The sequence below is a fragment of the Pseudophryne corroboree genome, chromosome 12 (genome assembly GCF_028390025.1).
Source record: "Pseudophryne corroboree isolate aPseCor3 chromosome 12, aPseCor3.hap2, whole genome shotgun sequence".
NCBI lineage: Eukaryota > Metazoa > Chordata > Amphibia > Anura > Myobatrachidae > Pseudophryne > Pseudophryne corroboree.
The window spans coordinates 158,600,478-158,618,773 of NC_086455.1; the positions used below are offsets into that span (position 1 = coordinate 158,600,478).

The window sequence follows — 18,296 nt, forward strand, 5'->3', positions numbered from 1 at the left end:
TACGCTTCTGCACCCTGCAGTACCTGGCGCCACGGATTTACCTGAGGGAGAAGTTTTAGCTGATGGGTCAGGTGCTGAGTGCCATACACCCAGTCAACCTGCAGCATCTGTGGCCAATCAGGACCCACCTTGGGCAGCGTTCTCAAGTATAGGAAAAATAAAAATCTTTCTGGTGCGCAGAGCAGCCTATACCGTAATTGCACTAAATGGGGTGACTCCCTCACCCCCACAATATACCAACAGGGGTCCCCCCAATCTGTCAGTGTCACACAGGGGTCCCCCCACCCCCAGTCTGTCAGTGTCACACAGGGGTCCCCCCACCCCCAATCTGTCAGTGTCACACAGGGGTCCCCCCACCCCCAATCTGTCAGTGTCACACAGGTGTCCCCCTCACCCCCAATCTGTCAGTGTCACACCACCCCCAATCTGTCAGTGTCGCACAGGGATCCCCCCACCCCAATCTGTCAGTGTAGCACAGGGATCCCCCCCACCCCAGTCTGTCAGTGTCGGACAGGGATCCCCCCCACCCCAGTCTGTCAGTGTCGGACAGGGATCCCCCCCACCCCAGTCTGTCAGTGTCGCACAGGGATCCCCCCACCCCAGTCTGTCAGTGTCGCACAAGGATCCCCCCCACCCCAGTCTGTCAAAACAGGTGTAATGTAATTCTAAATGGCCTCCCGGGAAATGGTCCACTGGTGTCCGGTACTCAGTCCCTCAGTAAAACGCTGCGGGGGTCACCTACGCTGTACCAATGCGTTTCAAACTCTACTGGGTTCTTTGTCAAGGTTGAAGTGTGACTTTGTCGGTAGTCTTCATTCCGGGAGTGGACAACTGGGAAGCAGACTTCCTCAGCAGACACGACCTGCACCCGAGGGAATGGGGCCTCCACCCAGAGGTGTTCCAGTGGCTGGCGTGTCAGTGGGATTACCCACAGATCGACATGATGGCATCTCAACTCAACAAGAAGCTTAAGCGATTTTGTTCAAGGTTGAAAGACCCTCAGGCAGTGGCGGTGGACGCTCTGACAACCATTTGCTGTACGTGTTTCCTCCACTTCCTCTGATCCCAAGAATTCAAAAAAGAATAAAAAGGGAAAAGGTTCAAGCAATCCTCATTGCTCTGAACTGGCCAAGAAGGGTCTGGAATACGGATCTTCTCGAGATGCTGATTGAAGATCCGTGGCCTCTGTCTCTTCGAGAGGATCGTCTGCACACAGGGCCCATTCGTCTATCAAAACTTACAGCGGCTACGTTAAATAGCATGGAAGTTGAACGGCTGATCCTAGCCAAAAGAGGGATTCCTGACAAGGTCATCCCAACTATGATCCAAGCCAGGAAGGGAGTAACGTCTAAACATTACCACCGTATTTGGAAGAAATAGGTCTCTTGGTGTGAGAGCAGACAGTATTCAGCGGTAGAATTACATCTGGGACGTTTCCTACTTTTTCTGCAGTCGGGAGTGGATGTGGGCCTATGTCTAGGCTGCATAAAAGTCCAGATTTCGGCCTTGTCTAATTTCTTTCAGAAACAATTGGCTTCTCTTCCTGAGGTCCAGACGTTCTTGAAAGGTGTTCTGCGCATCCAACCTCCTTTTGTGCCTCCCACGGCACCTTGGGATCTCAATTTGGTGCTGCAGTTCTTCCAATTGGACTGGTTTGTACCGTTACAGGAGGTAGACATAAAGTACCTTATGTGGAAGACCGTCACACTGTTGACCTTAGCTTCAGCAAAACGTGTGTCGTAGTTGGAGGCGTTGTCTTACAAGAGCCCCTACCTAATTTTCCATGAGGACAGAGCTGAACTCAGGACTCGTCAGCAATTTCTTCCTAAGATGGTGTCCGCGTTTCACATAAACCAACCTATTGCGGTTCCGGTTGTTACGGACACCTCTGCTACTTCAAAGTCTTTGGATGTTATGAGGGCTTTGAAGGTGTATGTAAAGAGAACAGCTCGTCACTGGAAAATGGACTCGCTGATCATTCTCTATGATCCCAATAAAATTGTGTGTCCTGCTTCAAAGCAGTCAATAGCATGCACACTATCCAGCATGCTTATTCCACGGCAGACTTGCCGGTTCCAGAATCTGTACAGGCCCACTCTACTAGGTCGGTGGGTTCTTCTTGAGCGGCTGCCTGGGAGGGTCTCGGCTTTACAGCTCTGCCAAGCAGCTACTTGGTCAGGTTCGAACACGTTTGCTAAGTTCTACAAGTTTGATACCTTGGCCTCTGAGGGCCTTCAGTTTGGTCAATCAGTTCTGCAGGAACCTCAGCACTCTCCCATCCGGTTTGGGAGCTTTGGTACTTCCCCTTGCTACTAAATGGATTCCCAGTATCCCCTAGGACGTAAGAGAAAATAGGATTTTAATTACCTACCGGTAAATCCTTTTCTCATAGTCCGTAGGGGATTCTGGGCGCCTGCCTGGTGCTTCGTTGGTATATTGAGGGTAATTCAGACCTGATCGCTGCTGTGCGTTTTCTCACAACGGGCGATCAGGTCCAAACTGCGCATGCACCGTAATGCGCAGGCGTGTCGCACGGGTACAAAGCGGATCGCTGCTCAGCAATGGGTTTGTGTGATGGATCCGTTCGCACAGGCGGTCGCAAGGAGACTGACAGGAAGAGGGTGTTTGTGGGTGTAAACTGACCGTGTTTAGGGAGTGTCTGGAAAAACGCAGGCGTGTCCATGCGTTTGCAGTGAGGATTTCTGACGTCAAGTCCGGTTCCGGACAGGCTGATGTGATCGCAGCGGCTGAGTAAGTCCTGTGCTACGCAGAGACTGCACAAAATCTGTTTGTACAGCTCTGCTACACATGTGATCGCACACTTGCACAGCTAAAATACACTCCCCCTGTAGGTGGCGACTATCTGACCGCAGAGCAGCAAAAATCGCTGCCCAGCGATCAGGTCTGAATTAGGTCCATTGTTAGTAGAATGCCCGCTGTATAGTACATTGTAAGATGAATGCCATCTCTGTATAGTATATTAAAGTTCAGTAGAATTCCCTCTGTATAGTATAATGTTAGTAGAACATCCTCTGTAATGTATATGAGTGTCAGACATCTGGCTAAGCTTAGCAGCACACTAGTGAGTTATGGGTGTCAGCTGTCACTCACTAGTCACTACTGTAATTATAATATAACAAACTGCAATACATGCAGCTGTATGTATGAAGTCCCGCCCACCACGTTACTAGCCAACCACTAGACGTTTCTCGTACACAGCGGCAGAGACTTCTGACGCCACTACGCTCTGGTCTCTGCGCGGGGTACGCTGGGTAACAGTGTGTTAGGAAGAGCAGCTGCCTGGTGCATGCTGGGAGTTATAGTTCCGGCTGGGTACAGTAACCTTATTTGTAACAGTGTATAAACTACGAATCCCAGCATGCAGCTCTGTGTCAATACTGTCCTGATCACTGGGAGAGGTATTGTATGGACGGGATTAGATACTGTAACTGCATGGATAACGAGAGATGGGGAAACCGGCATATGACTGGTTCCCTGTCTGAGCTGTCACCTGCCTGTCTCTCCACAGTACTGAGATGTCTCATCCTGTGACCTGCCTGTCTCGCCTCAGTACTGGGGTGTCTCATCCTGTCACCTGCCTGTGTCTCTCTCCAGCACTGAGATGTCTCATCCTGTCACTTGTCTGTTTATCCTCAGTACTGAGCTGTCTCATCCTGTCACCTGCCTGTCTCTCCTCAGTACTGGGGTGTCTCATCCTGTCACCTGCCTCTCACTCTACAGCACTGGGGTATCTCATCCTGTCACCTGTCTGTTTATCCTCAGTACTGAGCTGTCTCATCCTGTCACCTACCTCTTACTCTACAGCACTGGGGTGTCTCATCCTGTCACCTGTCTGTTTATCCTCAGTACTGAGCTGTCTCATCCTGTCACCTACCTCTTACTCTACAGCACTGGGGTGTCTCATCCTGTCACCTGTCTGTCTCTCCTCAATACTGAGCTGTCTGATCATGTCACCTGCCTGTCTCTCCCTCCAGCACTGAGTTGTCTCATATGGTCAGCTTTCTGTCTCTTCTCAGTACTGAGCTGCCTCATCCTGTCACCTCTATCTCTCTCTCTCTCTCGAACTGAGCTGTCTCATCCTGTCGCCTGCCTGTCTCTCCCCAGCACTGAGCTGCCTCATCCTGTCACCTCTCTCTCTCTCTCTCTCTCTCTCTCTCTCGAACTGAGCTGTCTCATCCTGTCACCTGCCTGTCTCTCCCCAGCACTGAGCTGTCTCATCCTGTCACCTGCCTGTCTCTCCCCAGCACTGAGCTATGTCATCCTGTCACCTGCCTGTCTCTCTCCAGCACTGAGCTGTCTCTCTTTTGCACTGATGTATCTCATCCTATCACCTGCCTGTCTATCGTCAGGACTGAACTGTCTCATCCTGTCACCTGCCTGTCTCTCTCCACCACTGAGCTTTATCATCCTTTCATCGGGATCCGGTCTCCAGGTCGACCACTATTGGTCGACAGGTCAAAAGGTCGACATGAGTTTTTCACAATTTTTGTTCTTTTTTTGAACCTTTTCATACTTAACGATCCACGTGAACTACGATTGGAACGGTAATCTGTGCAGAGCGAAGCGAGGGGACACGGTGCACTAATTGGGGTTCCCGGTCACTCTGACGAAAACGACACCCAAAAAAACAAAAAAAAACTCATGTCGACCTTTTAAACCTGTCAACTTAGATCATGTCGCCCTAAAGACCCTGTCGACCTAGAGACCCTGTCAACCTAGTTACTGTCGACCTAGTTACTATCTACCTTCCATACCACACCCCTTTCATCTGCCTGTCTCTTTCCCACACTGAGCTGTCTTATCCTGTTACGTGGCTGTCTCCAGTACCTCAACTGTCTCATAACGTCTTTTCTACCTCTACCTGTTTCATTATCACAAACTTAGACTTTATTATAATAATGCGTTGTTATTTATTCTTTGCTATGTGATAGGTTCCTGTTTTGTGTTCACCAAGTCCGATGTCCAGACTCAAGGGGGATGAAGAAGACTACTGGCTGGGGTCCAAGTGCAAGGCTTACACGTTTGATGACGATGATGAGGATGGTTTGTCTCAGGTAATGGGGGTTACATTCGCACATGTGAGTATGTCGGCAGTTGTCGGGAAAGCAGTCATGTGATTGTGGAGACGTTTCCGCTGTTGCAGTAAATTATCCCTGTTTTTCTCATCCTAATCTTTCTCTTCTACTTCTACAACAGTGGTTCTCCACCTGGGGCATTATTAACCCCAGGGGTACTCACTGAAACAATCATGGGGTACATAGAAATATTTATTTAATGTGGGACTGGGACATCCAGGTAATAATTAAGCTGTGTGCCCTTTCCAGCATCCAAACCCTGACCTCTCCCCCCTTTCCAACATTCTAACCCTGACCTCTGCTCCTTTTCCGACATCTAACCCTGACCTCTGCACCCTTTCTGGTGTCCTAACCCTGACTTCTTAACCCTGTCCTCTGCCCCCTTTCCATCGTCCTAACCCTGACCTTTGACCCCTTTCTGTCATCCTAACCCTGACCTTTGCCCCCTGTCCGACATCCTAATCCTGACCTCTGCCCCTTTCCGGAGTCCTAATCCTGACTTTTGCCGCTTTTCCGGCGTGCTTTCCCTGTCCTCTGCACCCTTTCCTGTTGCCTAACGTTGACCTCTGCCCCCTTTCCCTCATGCTAACCCTGACCTCTGCCCCCTTTCCATCATCCTAACCCTTACCTCTGCCCCTTTTCCAGCATCCTAACCCTGACCTCTGCCCCTTTTCCATTATCCAAACCCTGACCTCTGCCCCTTTTGTGGTGTCCTAACCCTGACCTCTGCCACCTGTCCCGTGGCCTAACCTTGACCTCTGCTACCTGTCCTGTGGCCTAACCCTGACGTCTTGCAGTATGTGTTCATACAAATGCAGGCCATGGAGACCAGCAAATAGGTGTGTGTTTTGCACTTGCTGTACTGTATGATGACTTGTGGTGAAGTAGGCGCATACTGATGTGGCCACACATCCACTTATCCTCAGTCTGTGTAAAAAGGCAAAAGACAGTTCTGATATGACTGACCTGCGCCAAGCAATGTTCCTCTTTATCTGCTAATACATACTAATTACTTAGCACAAATAAAAGTTAATCCTGAGTACCTTGAACACTATGCGGGTCATTCTGAGTTGATCGCTAGCTGCCGTTCGCAGCGCAGCGATCAGGCTAAAAATCAGCATTTCTGCGCATGCGTATGCACCGCAATGCATACGCGCAACGTATGGGTACAAAGTCCTTTGTGGTTTTGCGCAGGTTCTAGCGACGTTTTCATTCGCACTGGCAGCCGCAAGAAGATTGACAGGAAGGGAGCGTTTCTGGGTGTCAACTGACCGTTTTTAGGGAGTGCTTAGAAAAACGCAGGCGTGGCTGGGCGAACGCTGAGCGGGTGTGTGACGTCAAAAGCCAACACTCCAACGTTAGAATCAACGCATACGAACAGTAACTACAGGGCTGGTCTTGTTTTGCACATAATGTTTTTGCAGGCGCTCTGCTGCACAGGCGTTCACACTTCTGCAAAGCGAAAATACACTCCCCGGTGGGTGGCGACAATGCGTTTGCATGGCTGCTAAAGACTACTAGCGAGCGAACAACTCGGAATGACCCCCCTTGTACACTATATGCCAAGTAAGAAGCAAAATTAAACAAAAAGTGCACAACACGGAAACGGCACCAGGGATGTGTCGGGATGTGTACGCTCGTGTATGTGAGACAATACATACATTACTTACATTTTCTCCTGTTTGTTAGTAAGTGTAACTGTGCCCATTGTGTTACCCTGTACACATACACCCCAGAGTGCCTCCTGGTGAGTTCTGTTGTATTTTAAGACCTCTCACTGATCGCCGTTCTCTTCTAGCTGAAGGAATCAAAGCGGGCAGTGAACAGCCTGAGGGTCTATGCAGATGAAGATGATGAAGACTGGGAGAAGTTTACGTGTAACGGGGAACTTGTGGGCAGTGAGTAGCACATGCGTGCATCTATATAATATAGACAAATGGGCATATGGGTGGCAGAATACATAGTCAGCTGTGCATGGAGGAGAAAGCACTCGGGTATTTTGCAAAAAACTGAGATGTTTGTTACTGCACGTGGCGACATATCAGACCCAGTATGATTCTTTCTTAGGCTAAATGACAGAATATCATACAAGTGTGTCTGCGATTGTTCCCGCATGTAAGGAGAGTTAGGGAATACAGCAACGTTTTATAATAGAGATACAGGCCATTCAAGTGTAGATTCTGGTAGAGAAAGTTAAATGTAGCCATGAATATTAATCCGGCAGTCGTTTACAGCAATCTATATTTAGGGGGGTATTCAATTGTAGTCTGAAACTGCCGTCTTGTCGGAAAGACGGCAGTTTTTGACATTTTTAGGTTGGAAACTGTTCCTACCTATTCAATGCGGCTGCTTTTTTTCCGGCGGATTAGCTGCGGATCCACGTGTTTTGTTGGATTCCACGGCCAAATCCGACGGGTTTTGGCCCCTGTTCCGACAATGTCAATCCGACTTTTAAAAAAAGTCGGATTGGCGTTGTCAGGAACGGCAGGATTTGGATTTGGCCGCTCATTGAATACTGCATTGTGGGATCCTTTCCGTCGGAAAGGAAACGACAAGCATTGAATACTCCCCTTAATGTTTACACCTGTGTCATTGTTTTGTTGCGGGGGAAAAGCCTCCTTTACAGGACATTCGGGACGTATTCTCCCTGCTGCTGTACAGCGGAGCTGTGGAATGGTTCCTGTTGAAGGAATGATTTATTTATTTTATTTATTAACGGTTTCTTACATAGCGCAGCACATTCCGTTGCGCTTTACAATTAGAACAACAGTAATAGAACAAAACTGGGTAAAAACAGACAGACATAGAGGTAGGAAGGCCCTGCTCGCAAGCTTACAATCTATAGGGAAATAGGCATTGATACACAAGGATAGATGCTACCTATTGCATAATGGTCCACCAGATTGCTAGGTTCTTAATGGGTTGTATGATATGATCACCTAGCAATGTTGGCCAAGTGTCAGGAGGGTGTGAGAGTAAAGAAAGACAATATATGTGATGTTATGTGGACTGTACAGAGAGGATGTGATTAGATTAGGGAAGCATTGAAGGTTATGTGGGTGGGTCTGGAATTTGATAGTCTTGTCTGAAGAGGTGAGTTTTCAGGGAACGATTAAAGGTTTGGAGACTAGAGGCAAGTCTTATTGTGTGTGGGAGGGCATTCCACAGGGTGGGTGAAGGCCAGATAAAGTCCTGTAATTTTGAGTGTGAACAAGTAATGCATGTGGATGAGAAACGCAGATCTTGTGCTTGTGAATGATGTTTCTTGTGTAGATCTGAGCCTGTTTTTTATATGATTTTATGTTTATTACTGGCACCAGTAATGCCTCCTTCCATTGTGCGTCCCCTTTCCGTACATTTATATGGCTTCGCTCTAGGGCTGCAGTCCCATCTGTAGCATCAGATGAGTTGAAACATGCCCTGCTGCTTTTCCTACTTCTTCTCCAAACTCTGAGCAAGCCAGCCCGGGCGCCCAGTAATGGTGCAGTCCCTGAAGGCTTCAGAGCTTTCACATTTTCTGATACACTCGCCCCAGGGTGTTTCTTTACTCAGTGGGCGTAACACTGGCTGCCCTTTAACATTTGTCGCGCTATGGAAAACACTTCTCATTCACTATTAGCATTACTGCCTCACAGCTACACGGCCATACTATAATATACTGTAACTTCCAGTGGGGCAGGGACTGATGGGAATGAGCAAATAATCCCTGTAAAGTGGTACATGTGCGCTATATAAATAGCTGGTAATAATAATGAATACAATTGCAGTCAGGTGCAATATTTGCACTGTCCACGTACGGAATCAGCGAGGAGCTTTGATCTGTCTAGTGCTGTAATTGACATTCTGATGCGCCTCAAGATTCGTGCATGATCCTTAAGCTCAGTAAGAAACAAAATGACCTATATTGTCAAAAGAAAGACAGATGTAGATGACATATATAATGTCAGTCGGTTATTATGTCAACTTTGTTGAAATGTCATCGTTGAACATGTCTGCATGTGCCGAGGAGGCTTGGTAGGGTATAAAACGAGACTGAGCTCTGGCTGAAGGGGCAGAAATCCGTAGTGAGCTGGTGGCCACGTGTAAAGGCTCAGATCACTAGTGTGGTGTCACTGACACAAGGAATGAGTGGAAGTGTAAATTAGCTCTTTTTAAAGGCCCTGGAGTATAACACCTAACAGTAATAACTACACAATGCTCACCAGTGTGTAATAACGCCTGTACCGCTATGGCGGATGGCACGTGCTGCCCCAGTTACTGTACCTGTCTGTATTTTCCTCTTAGGTATATCATGGTCCATTAAAGAGTCCTCATCAAATAGCCTGGGGCCCGAGTCAAGGGGCCCAGCTCCTATAAAATCACATTCAGACACTTCCAGTTCCTCATATCTGTTTCCCAAGCCGGGGTCTTCACACTTACTCAGCAACTTATTTAAAGGTTAGTAAATATCAGTGGAGGCTTCACAGCAAATGCAAAGTCAGTGGCCGTCCTTTATTCCTGTGTGGTTTCTGTCCTTTTCCGTACGGCTGTGTGTGTATATTCATCTCTACTGTGCCCATCCCCTGTATATGGGGCATTGTATATGTGGTGCCCATCCCCTGTATTTGGGTCTGTATATGTGGTGCCCATCCCCTGTATCTGGGTCTGTATATGTGGTGCCCATCCCCTGTATTTGGGTCTGTATATGTTGTGCCCATCCCCTGTATTTGGGTCTGTATATATGGTGCCCATCCCCTGTATCTGGGTCTGTATATGTTGTGCACATCCCCTGTATTTGGGTCTGTATATGTTGTGCCCATCCCCTGTATCTGGGTCTGTATATGTGGTGCCCATCCCCTGTATTTGGGTCTGTATATGTTGTGCCCATCCCCTGTATCTGGGTCTGTATATGTTGTGCCCATCCCCTGTATTTGGGTCTGTATATGTTGTGCCCATCCCCTGTATTTGGGTCTGTATATGTGGTGCCCATCCCCTGTATCTGGGTCTGTATATGTGGTGCCTATCCCCTGTATTTGGGTCTGTATATGTTGTGCCCATCCCCTGTATTTGGGTCTGTATATGTGGTGCCCATCCCCTGTATCTGGGTCTGTATATGTTGTGCACATCCCCTGTATTTGGGTGTGTATATGTGGTGCCCATCCCCTGTATTTGGGTCTGTATATGTGGTGCCCATCCCCTGTATTTGGGTCTGTATATATTGTGGCCATCCCATGTATTTGGGTCTGTATATGTTGTGCCCATCCCCTGTATCTGGGTCTGTATATGTTGTGCCCATCCCCTGTATTTGGGTCTGTATATGTGGTGCCCATTCCCTGTATCTGGTTCTGTATATGTTGTGCCCATCCCCTGTATTTGGGTGTGTATATGTTGTGCCCATCCCCTGTATTTGGGTCTGTATATGTGGTGCCCATCCCCTGTATCTGGGTCTGTATATGTTGTGCACATCCCCTGTATTTGGGTGTGTATATGTGGTGCCCATCCCCTGTATTTGGGTCTGTATATGTGGTGCCCATCCCCTGTATTTGGGTCTGTATATGTTGTGCCCATCCCCTGTATTTGGGTGTGTATATGTGGTGCCCATCCCCTGTATCTGGGTCTGTATATGTGGTGCCCATCCCCTGTATCTGGGTCTGTATATGTGGTGCCCATCCCCTGTATTTGGGTGTGTATATGTGGTGCCCATCCCCTGTATTTGGGTCTGTATATGTGGTGCCCATCCCCTGTATCTGGGTCTGTATATGTGGTGCCCATCCCCTGTATATGGGGCATTGTATATGTGGTGCCCATCCCCTGTATTTGGGTCTGTATATGTGGTGCCCATCCCCTGTATTTGGGTCTGTATATGTGGTGCCCATCCCATGTATTTGGGTCTGTATATGTTGTGCCCATCCCCTGTATCTGGGTCTGTATATGTTGTGCCCATCCCCTGTATTTTGGTCTGTATATGTGGTGCCCATCCCCTGTATCTGGGTCTGTATATGTTGTGCCCATCCCCTGTATTTGGGTGTGTATATGTTGTGGCTATCCCCTGTATTTGGGTGTGTATATGTGGTGCCCATTGCCTGTATTTGGGTCTCTATATGTTGTGCCCATCCCCTGTATTTGGGTCTGTATATGTGGTGCCCATCCCCTGTATTTGGGTCTGTATATGTGGTGCCCATCCCCTGTATTTGGGTCTGTATATGTGGTGCACATCCCCTGTATTTGGGTCTGTATATGTGGTGCCCATCCCCTGTATTTGGGTCTGTATATGTGGTGCACATCCCCTGTATCTGGGTCTGTATATGTGGTGCCCATCCCCTGTATCTGGGTCTGTATATGTGGTGCCCATCCCCTGTATCTGGGTCTGTATATGTTGTGCACATCCCCTGTATTTGGGTCTGTATATATGGTGCCCATCCCCTGTATCTGGGTCTGTATATGTGGTGCCCATCCCCTGTATTTGGGTCTGTATATGTTGTGCCCATCCCCTGTATCTGGGTCTGTATATGTGGTGCCCATCCCCTGTATTTGGGTCTGTATATGTTGTGCCCATCCCCTGTATTTGGGTCTGTATATGTGGTGCCCATCCCCTGTATCTGGGTCTGTATATGTGGTGCCCATCCCCTGTATTTGGGTCTGTATATGTTGTGCCCATCCCCTGTATTTGGGTCTGTATATGTGGTGCCCATCCCCTGTATCTGGGTCTGTATATGTTGTGCACATCCCCTGTATTTGGGTGTGTACATGTGGTGCCCATCCCCTGTATTTGGGTCTGTATATGTGGTGCCCATCCCCTGTATTTGGGTCTGTATATATTATGGCCATCCCATGTATTTGGGTCTGTATATGTTGTGCCCATCCCCTGTATTTGGGTCTGTATATGTGGTGCCCATCCCCTGTATCTGGGTCTGTATATGTTGTGCCCATCCCCTGTATTTGGGTCTGTATATGTGGTGCCCATCCCATGTATTTGGGTCTGTATATGTTGTGCCCATCCCCTGTATCTGGGTCTGTATATGTTGTGCCCATCCCCTGTATTTTGGTCTGTATATGTGGTGCCCATCCCCTGTATCTGGGTCTGTATATGTTGTGCCCATCCCCTGTATTTGGGTGTGTATATGTTGTGGCTATCCCCTGTATTTGGGTGTGTATATGTGGTGCCCATTGCCTGTATTTGGGTGTGTATATGTGGTGCCCATCCCCTGTATTTGGGTCTGTATATGTGGTGCCCATCCCCTGTATTTGGGTCTGTATATGTGGTGCCCATCCCCTGTATCTGGGTCTGTATATGTGGTGCCCATCCCCTGTATCTGGGTCTGTATATGTGTTGCCCATCCCCTGTATCTGGGTCTGTATATGTGGTGCCCATCCCCTGTATCTGGGTCTGTATATGTGGTGCCCATCCCCTGTATTTGGGTCTGTATATGTGGTGCCCATCCCCTGTATTTGGGTCTGTATATGTGGTGCCCATCCCCTGTATTTGGGTCTGTATATGTTGTGCCCATTCCCTGTATTTGGGTCTGTATATGTTGTGCCCATTCCCTGTATTTGGGTGTGTATATGTGGTGCCCATCCCCTGTATCTGGGTCTGTATATGTTGTGCCCACCCCCTGTATCTGGGTCTGTATATGTGGTGCCCATCCCCTGTATTTGGGTCTGTATATGTGGTGCCCATCCCCTGTATTTGGGTCTGTATATGTGGTGCCCATCCCCTGTATTTGGGTCTGTATATGTGGTGCCCATCCCCTGTATCTGGGTCTGTATATGTGGTGCCCATCCCCTGTATTTGGGTGTGTATATGTGGTGCCCATCCCCTGTATCTGGGTCTGTATATGTGGTGCCCATCCCCTGTATTTGGGTCTGTATATGTTGTGGCCATCCCCTGTATTTGGGTCTGTATATGTTGTGGCCATTCCCTGTATTTGGGTCTGTATATGTTGTGCCCATTCCCTGTATTTGGGTGTGTATATGTGGTGCCCATCCCCTGTATCTGGGTCTGTATATGTTGTGCCCATCCCCTGTATCTGGGTCTGTATATGTTGTGGCCATCCCCTGTATCTGGGGCGTTGTATATGTGGTGCCCATCCCCTGTATTTGGGTCTGTACATGTTGTGCCCATTGCCTGTTTTTGGGTTATTGTATATATTGCGCTGCTCCTCTGTATTGTGTTTCGGTCCCTTTTGTTCATCCCTCTGACTCTTGCCACTTGTCATTTGCAGGAAGGTCCAGGCCAGGAAGCTTCCAGTCACTCTCAGACGGTAAGATCCGGATGACGCATTACATGTGATTGTGTAGATTAGAGTTGTGTTGCAGGGATTGACGACTTTTTATTTTTTTTTATTTTTTTGTATCTTCTCAGTTTTACTAGATACAAACATTAAACATTTTGCTCCGGAGCTGCGAAAACCCAAGTCGGAATATCAGGTACTGGGCTGAGAGGAACCTAGCAGATAAGGGGCAATCATTAGACACATTAGACCAGGGGTCTTCAACCTTTAAGACAGTGTGGGCCACATAAAAAAATGAAACGAAGCCGAGGGCCACTAAGCTATACTGCGGTATTTAGAATCTAAATTTTAATTTATGATTGTAATGAGACCTTTTCTAGACTCATAAGACCATAAAAAAGACTTCAAAAGATAATTATTGTAATTTAATGAATGAAACATGGTCTACTTTACCTTTGTTATTATAATAAGTTCATATCAGTGGGAAACTTGGCATTGTTTTTGCTTGGCCAGCTTGTCGATGTTGGCATCAATGTTAGAAGTCGCTATGCGCAGAGTATTCTCAAGATGTTGGTCTGTAAGCACTGAACTGGACTCATACGGCAGTATCACTGGACTGGTGGGTATAATGTGGGCATGCTTTCACAATATTGCTGCTGTCTGTCTGTGATGGGGGGAGGGAGGGTATGATAGCGCCTATGTCAAGACATAGGTGCTATCATACCCTCCCTCCTCCCCATCACAGACAGACAGCAGCATTGTCAAAGCATGCTCCCTGCCATCTCTGCTCTTAATACTTAATACACCCCCTGCTGGGTCCCCCGCCACGCCCCCTGCCCTCAATACTAATTTATTCACTGCCATGCTCAGGCTGCCGCACCCCCGTCCCCGCCGCTCCCGCACGCCGGGTTCCTGCACTGCCCCCTGCCCTCAACACTTATACACTTTTATTCTCCTGCCGCAGCCCCCCCCCCCCCCCCCCCCCCCCCCCGCGCCGGGTCCCCGCCGCACACAGCCATGCTCAGGCTGCATACATGCTGCCGCACCCCCTCCGCTCCCGCCCGCCGGGTTCCCGCACTGCCCCCTGCTCTCAATGGTAACTTGCCGCACACCCCCCAGCCGGGTCCCCGCCGCTCTCACCCACCTATTCAACACTGCAGGCGGAGGGAGACACAGGGAGGGAGACACAGTAAGGGTGACCAGACCACTGACCAGCCTAAGAGGAGCTACTCCCCTTCTTCACAGGCAACCAGTGACAGTGCGGGGGAGTCACATGACTCCGGGAAAGGGAAAAAATTTTTATTTTTTTATTTTTGTGTTCATATGTGCGCTGCGGGCGGGCGCGTCGGCGGGCCATGGAAACCATAGCAGCGGGCCACCTGTGGCCCGCGGGCCACGGGTTGAAGACCCCTGCATTAGACATAGTACAGAAAACGGCACTGGCCTGGGGAATGATAGGACTGGGGTGGAGAGTGAGAAGATTGGGGTAGGGAGTGAGGAGGGGGAGACATAGCAGGCAGGGAAGATTGGGGTAGGGAGTGAGGAGGGGAAGACATAGCAGGCAGGGAAGATTGGGGTAGGGAGTGAGGAGGGGGAGACATAGCAGGCAGGGAAGATTGGGGTAGGGAGTGAGGAGGGGGAGACATAGCAAGCAGGGGAAGACTTGGGGTCAGGAGTGAGGAGGGGGAGATACAACAGGCTGGGAAGAACAAAAGGCACTAGTTTGTGGATGATGGGAATACGGTAGGCAGTAAGTAGGGGGAGACACAACAGACTGGGAGGACTTGGGGTAGGGACAAGGAGGGGGGGAGACACAGCAGGCAGGAAAGATTGGGGTAAGGAGTGAGGAGGGGGAGACATAACGGGCTGGGAAGAGCAAGAGGCACTGGCTGGGAGATGATGGGACTGGTGTAGGTGGTGAGCAGTGGAGACACATCAAGCTGGGAAGAAGAAGAGACACGAGTGGTAATGGGACTGGGGTAGGTAAGGAGCAGGGGGAGACACAGCAGACTGGGAAGGGGAAGAGGCACTGGCTGGGGAGTGATGGGACTGGGGTAGGTAGGGAGCAGGGGAGACACAGCAGACTGGGAAGGTGAAGGAACATTGGCCCAGGGGTGGTGGGTCTGTGGTAGGTATGGAGCAGGGGTAGAGAAAGTAGGCTGGGAAGAGCAAGAGGCCTGGGGATGATGGGACTGGGGTGGGTGGGAGGAAGGAAGAGGAAAACATAGCAGGCTGCTGGGGGCAGAGACACTGGGACTGGGGTAGGGTAGGAGGAAAGAGACATAGATACTGGTGTGGGATAGGCGAGACACAGACACTGGCCTGGAGTGGTGTGTGCGCAAAACTGAAGATTGTGATTATATTACAGGATTACAGCGGAGACTGGAACCCTGAGCAGTGTGTGCGGCGGATGCAGAAGGGCAAGGTATGTTTGTTCCCGGGGTGTTGGGATGGGGCAGGGAGTACAGCCTATAAGGATATGTCACAACATCACATGCTATGTGCTGTCTGTACCAATCCCCCCGCTCCCTTACTCTTAGTGCAATGGCACACCTGTATCACCCCATAGGCTGCCCCTGCGTTCTCCTGATAACTTGTAACTAAAGCCTGTCTCTCAGTAGATCTGCTCACTGGAGAGGTTCCGCTCGCTAAAGGATAAACTGCAGCTATTGGATGAAGCCGTCGGACTCCATGATGGCAATGTGATCACAGCGGTAAGTGTCTGTCCTGCAGTTGTACACTCCTACTTCTATTTCATATCACATGTCCAGCTAGCCCAGGGGGCGGGGATGAGGGGTCACTTACTGGAGGGGGGCAGTGCTGCTTTATCTACCATTTCTCCGGAGACTGGAGCTTAAATCATCAGTTCCTTCCATTACCCCGGAGATAAGTACTGTACGTAACATGTTCCCCCTGTTACTCCCCAACCGCTGCTTGCTTTACCCGCTGTAATCAGTAATCTTATCAAACTGCAGCATAATAAACCATCTGCTACCTACGGCCGTGTTAGTGCTAGAGTTTAGAAAAGCAATTAAATCTCCCTAACAGCACCAATTATTACATATATTCCTGTCTGGCTAAACGTCCGGTTTCTGTGTGGCACATGCTATATAGACCGGCACCGCTTCCTCCTTCATACAAGCACTGTTATGTTTCATTGGCAGGTGTTAATATTCCTGATGAAGACTTTGCATACAGGTGAGTCTCGGATCGGTCACCCTCCCCCCTTCTCTGTGTGTTTTCTGTCTGGGGATAGGAAATTCTGCCATCGTTTTGTTTCGTACTTGAAGTAACTTTGATTTTTCCAGATGTTACGCAGGGGTCAGAGGTTAAATTAAATGACACCTATGCACCAGTCCTGTCTGCTGTGTGTGTGTGTGTGTGTGTGTGTGTGTGTGTGTGTGTGTGTGTGTGTGTGTGTGTGTGTGTATGTATGTATGTATGTATGTATGTATGTATGTATATATATATATATATATATATATATATATATATATATATATATATATATAAACCACCTCCCCCAACCTGGTCTGTGCCCAGGCCAGTGAGATAATGGATATTATCCCACATGTATTTTACAGTATGTTCAGGGTAACTCGGCCAATGAAAGGCGCCAGCTGCAGCTTCTGCCCCGTGGTCAAGAGCACAACTAGATGCTGTTCTTTTCTGGGCTGCGGCTTGTCCCGTGTAACGCTTGCTTGCCCCGTGTAAAGCTGCATGTCCCATGTAACGTCCGGGCTGTGGCATGCACAGCGTAACATCCGGGCTAGAGGCTGCCCCAAGTGTTTCCACTCTTTCTTTTCTCCACAGAGATCCTGTTCCGAGAGCTAAAACACAGACAAGTTGCTTTAAGACATTTTATTAATTTCCTGAAAGAGACGATGGAACAGCAGCTGCTAATGGACCTGCTCAGGTGATACGCACAATTGTGTATGGTAGCAGGTGGAAGGGAGAGAACACGATTCTGCAGGTAGGGGGTGGAGGGATAGAACACGGTTCTGCAGGTAGGGGGTGGAGGGATAGAACACGGTTCTGCAGGTAGGGGGTGGAGGGAGAGAACACGGTTCTGCAGGTAGGGGGTGGAGGGATAGAACACTGTTCTGCAGGTAGGGGGTGGAGGGAGAGAACACGGTTCTGCAGGTAGGGGGTGGAGGGAGAGAACACGGTTCTGCAGGTAGGGGGTGGAAGGGAGAGAACACGATTCTGCAGGTAGGGGGTGGAAGGGAGAGAACACGATTCTGCAGGTAGGGGGTGGAGGGAGAGAACACGGTTCTGCAGGTAGGGGGTGGAGGGAGAGAACACTGTTCTGCAGGTAGGGGGTGGAGGGAGAGAACACGGTTCTGCAGGTAGGGGGTGGAGGGAGAGAACACGGTTCTGCAGGTAGGGGGTGGAGGGAGAGAACACGGTTCTGCAGGTAGGGGAAGGAGGGAGAGAACACGGTTCTGCAGGTAGGGCGTGGAGGGAGAGAACACGGTTCTGCAGGTAGGGGGTGGAGGGAGAGAATACGATTCTGCAGGTAGGGGGAGGAGGGAGAGAACACGGTTCTGCAGGTAGGGGGTGGAGGGAGAGAACACGATTCTGCAGGTAGGGGGAGGAGGGAGAGAACACGATTCTGCAGGTAGGGGGTGGAGGGAGAGAACACGATTCTGCAGGTAGGGAGTGGAGGGAAAGAACACGGTTCTGCAGGTAGTGGGTGGAAGAGAGAGAAGACGATTCTGCAGGTAGGGGGTGGAAGGGAGAGAAGACGATTCTGCAGGTAGGGGGTGGAAGGGAGAGAAGACGATTCTGCAGGTAGGGGGTGGAGGGAGAGAACACGGTTCTGCAGGTAGGGGGTGGAAGAGAGAGAAGACGATTCTGCAGGTAGGGGGTGGAAGGGAGAGAAGACGATTCTGCAGGTAGGGGGTGGAAGGGAGAGAACACGATTCTGCAGGTAGGGGGTGGAAGGGAGAGAACACGATTCTGCAGGTAGGGGGTGGAAGGGAGAGAA

At 49.5% G+C, this 18,296-nt stretch overlaps 1 protein-coding gene across 7 annotated transcripts in view; it reads left to right on the plus strand.

Annotated features, from left to right (window-relative positions):
* The window catches only part of VIPAS39 (VPS33B interacting protein, apical-basolateral polarity regulator, spe-39 homolog), a 40,018-nt gene that overhangs the window by 598 nt on the left and 21,124 nt on the right, over positions 1–18,296 (plus strand). For 3 of the 7 annotated variants that reach the window (XM_063948230.1, XM_063948229.1, XM_063948233.1), the window contains exons 2-10: positions 4,953–5,075; positions 6,895–6,994; positions 9,381–9,533; positions 13,298–13,336; positions 13,438–13,502; positions 15,675–15,731; positions 15,928–16,020; positions 16,471–16,504; positions 17,120–17,222. In XM_063948230.1, the coding sequence (XP_063804300.1) occupies positions 4,953–5,075; positions 6,895–6,994; positions 9,381–9,533; positions 13,298–13,336; positions 13,438–13,502; positions 15,675–15,731; positions 15,928–16,020; positions 16,471–16,504; positions 17,120–17,222 (767 nt within the window). The other 4 variants (XM_063948234.1, XM_063948232.1, XM_063948231.1 and 1 more) reach the window with 4 other exon arrangements.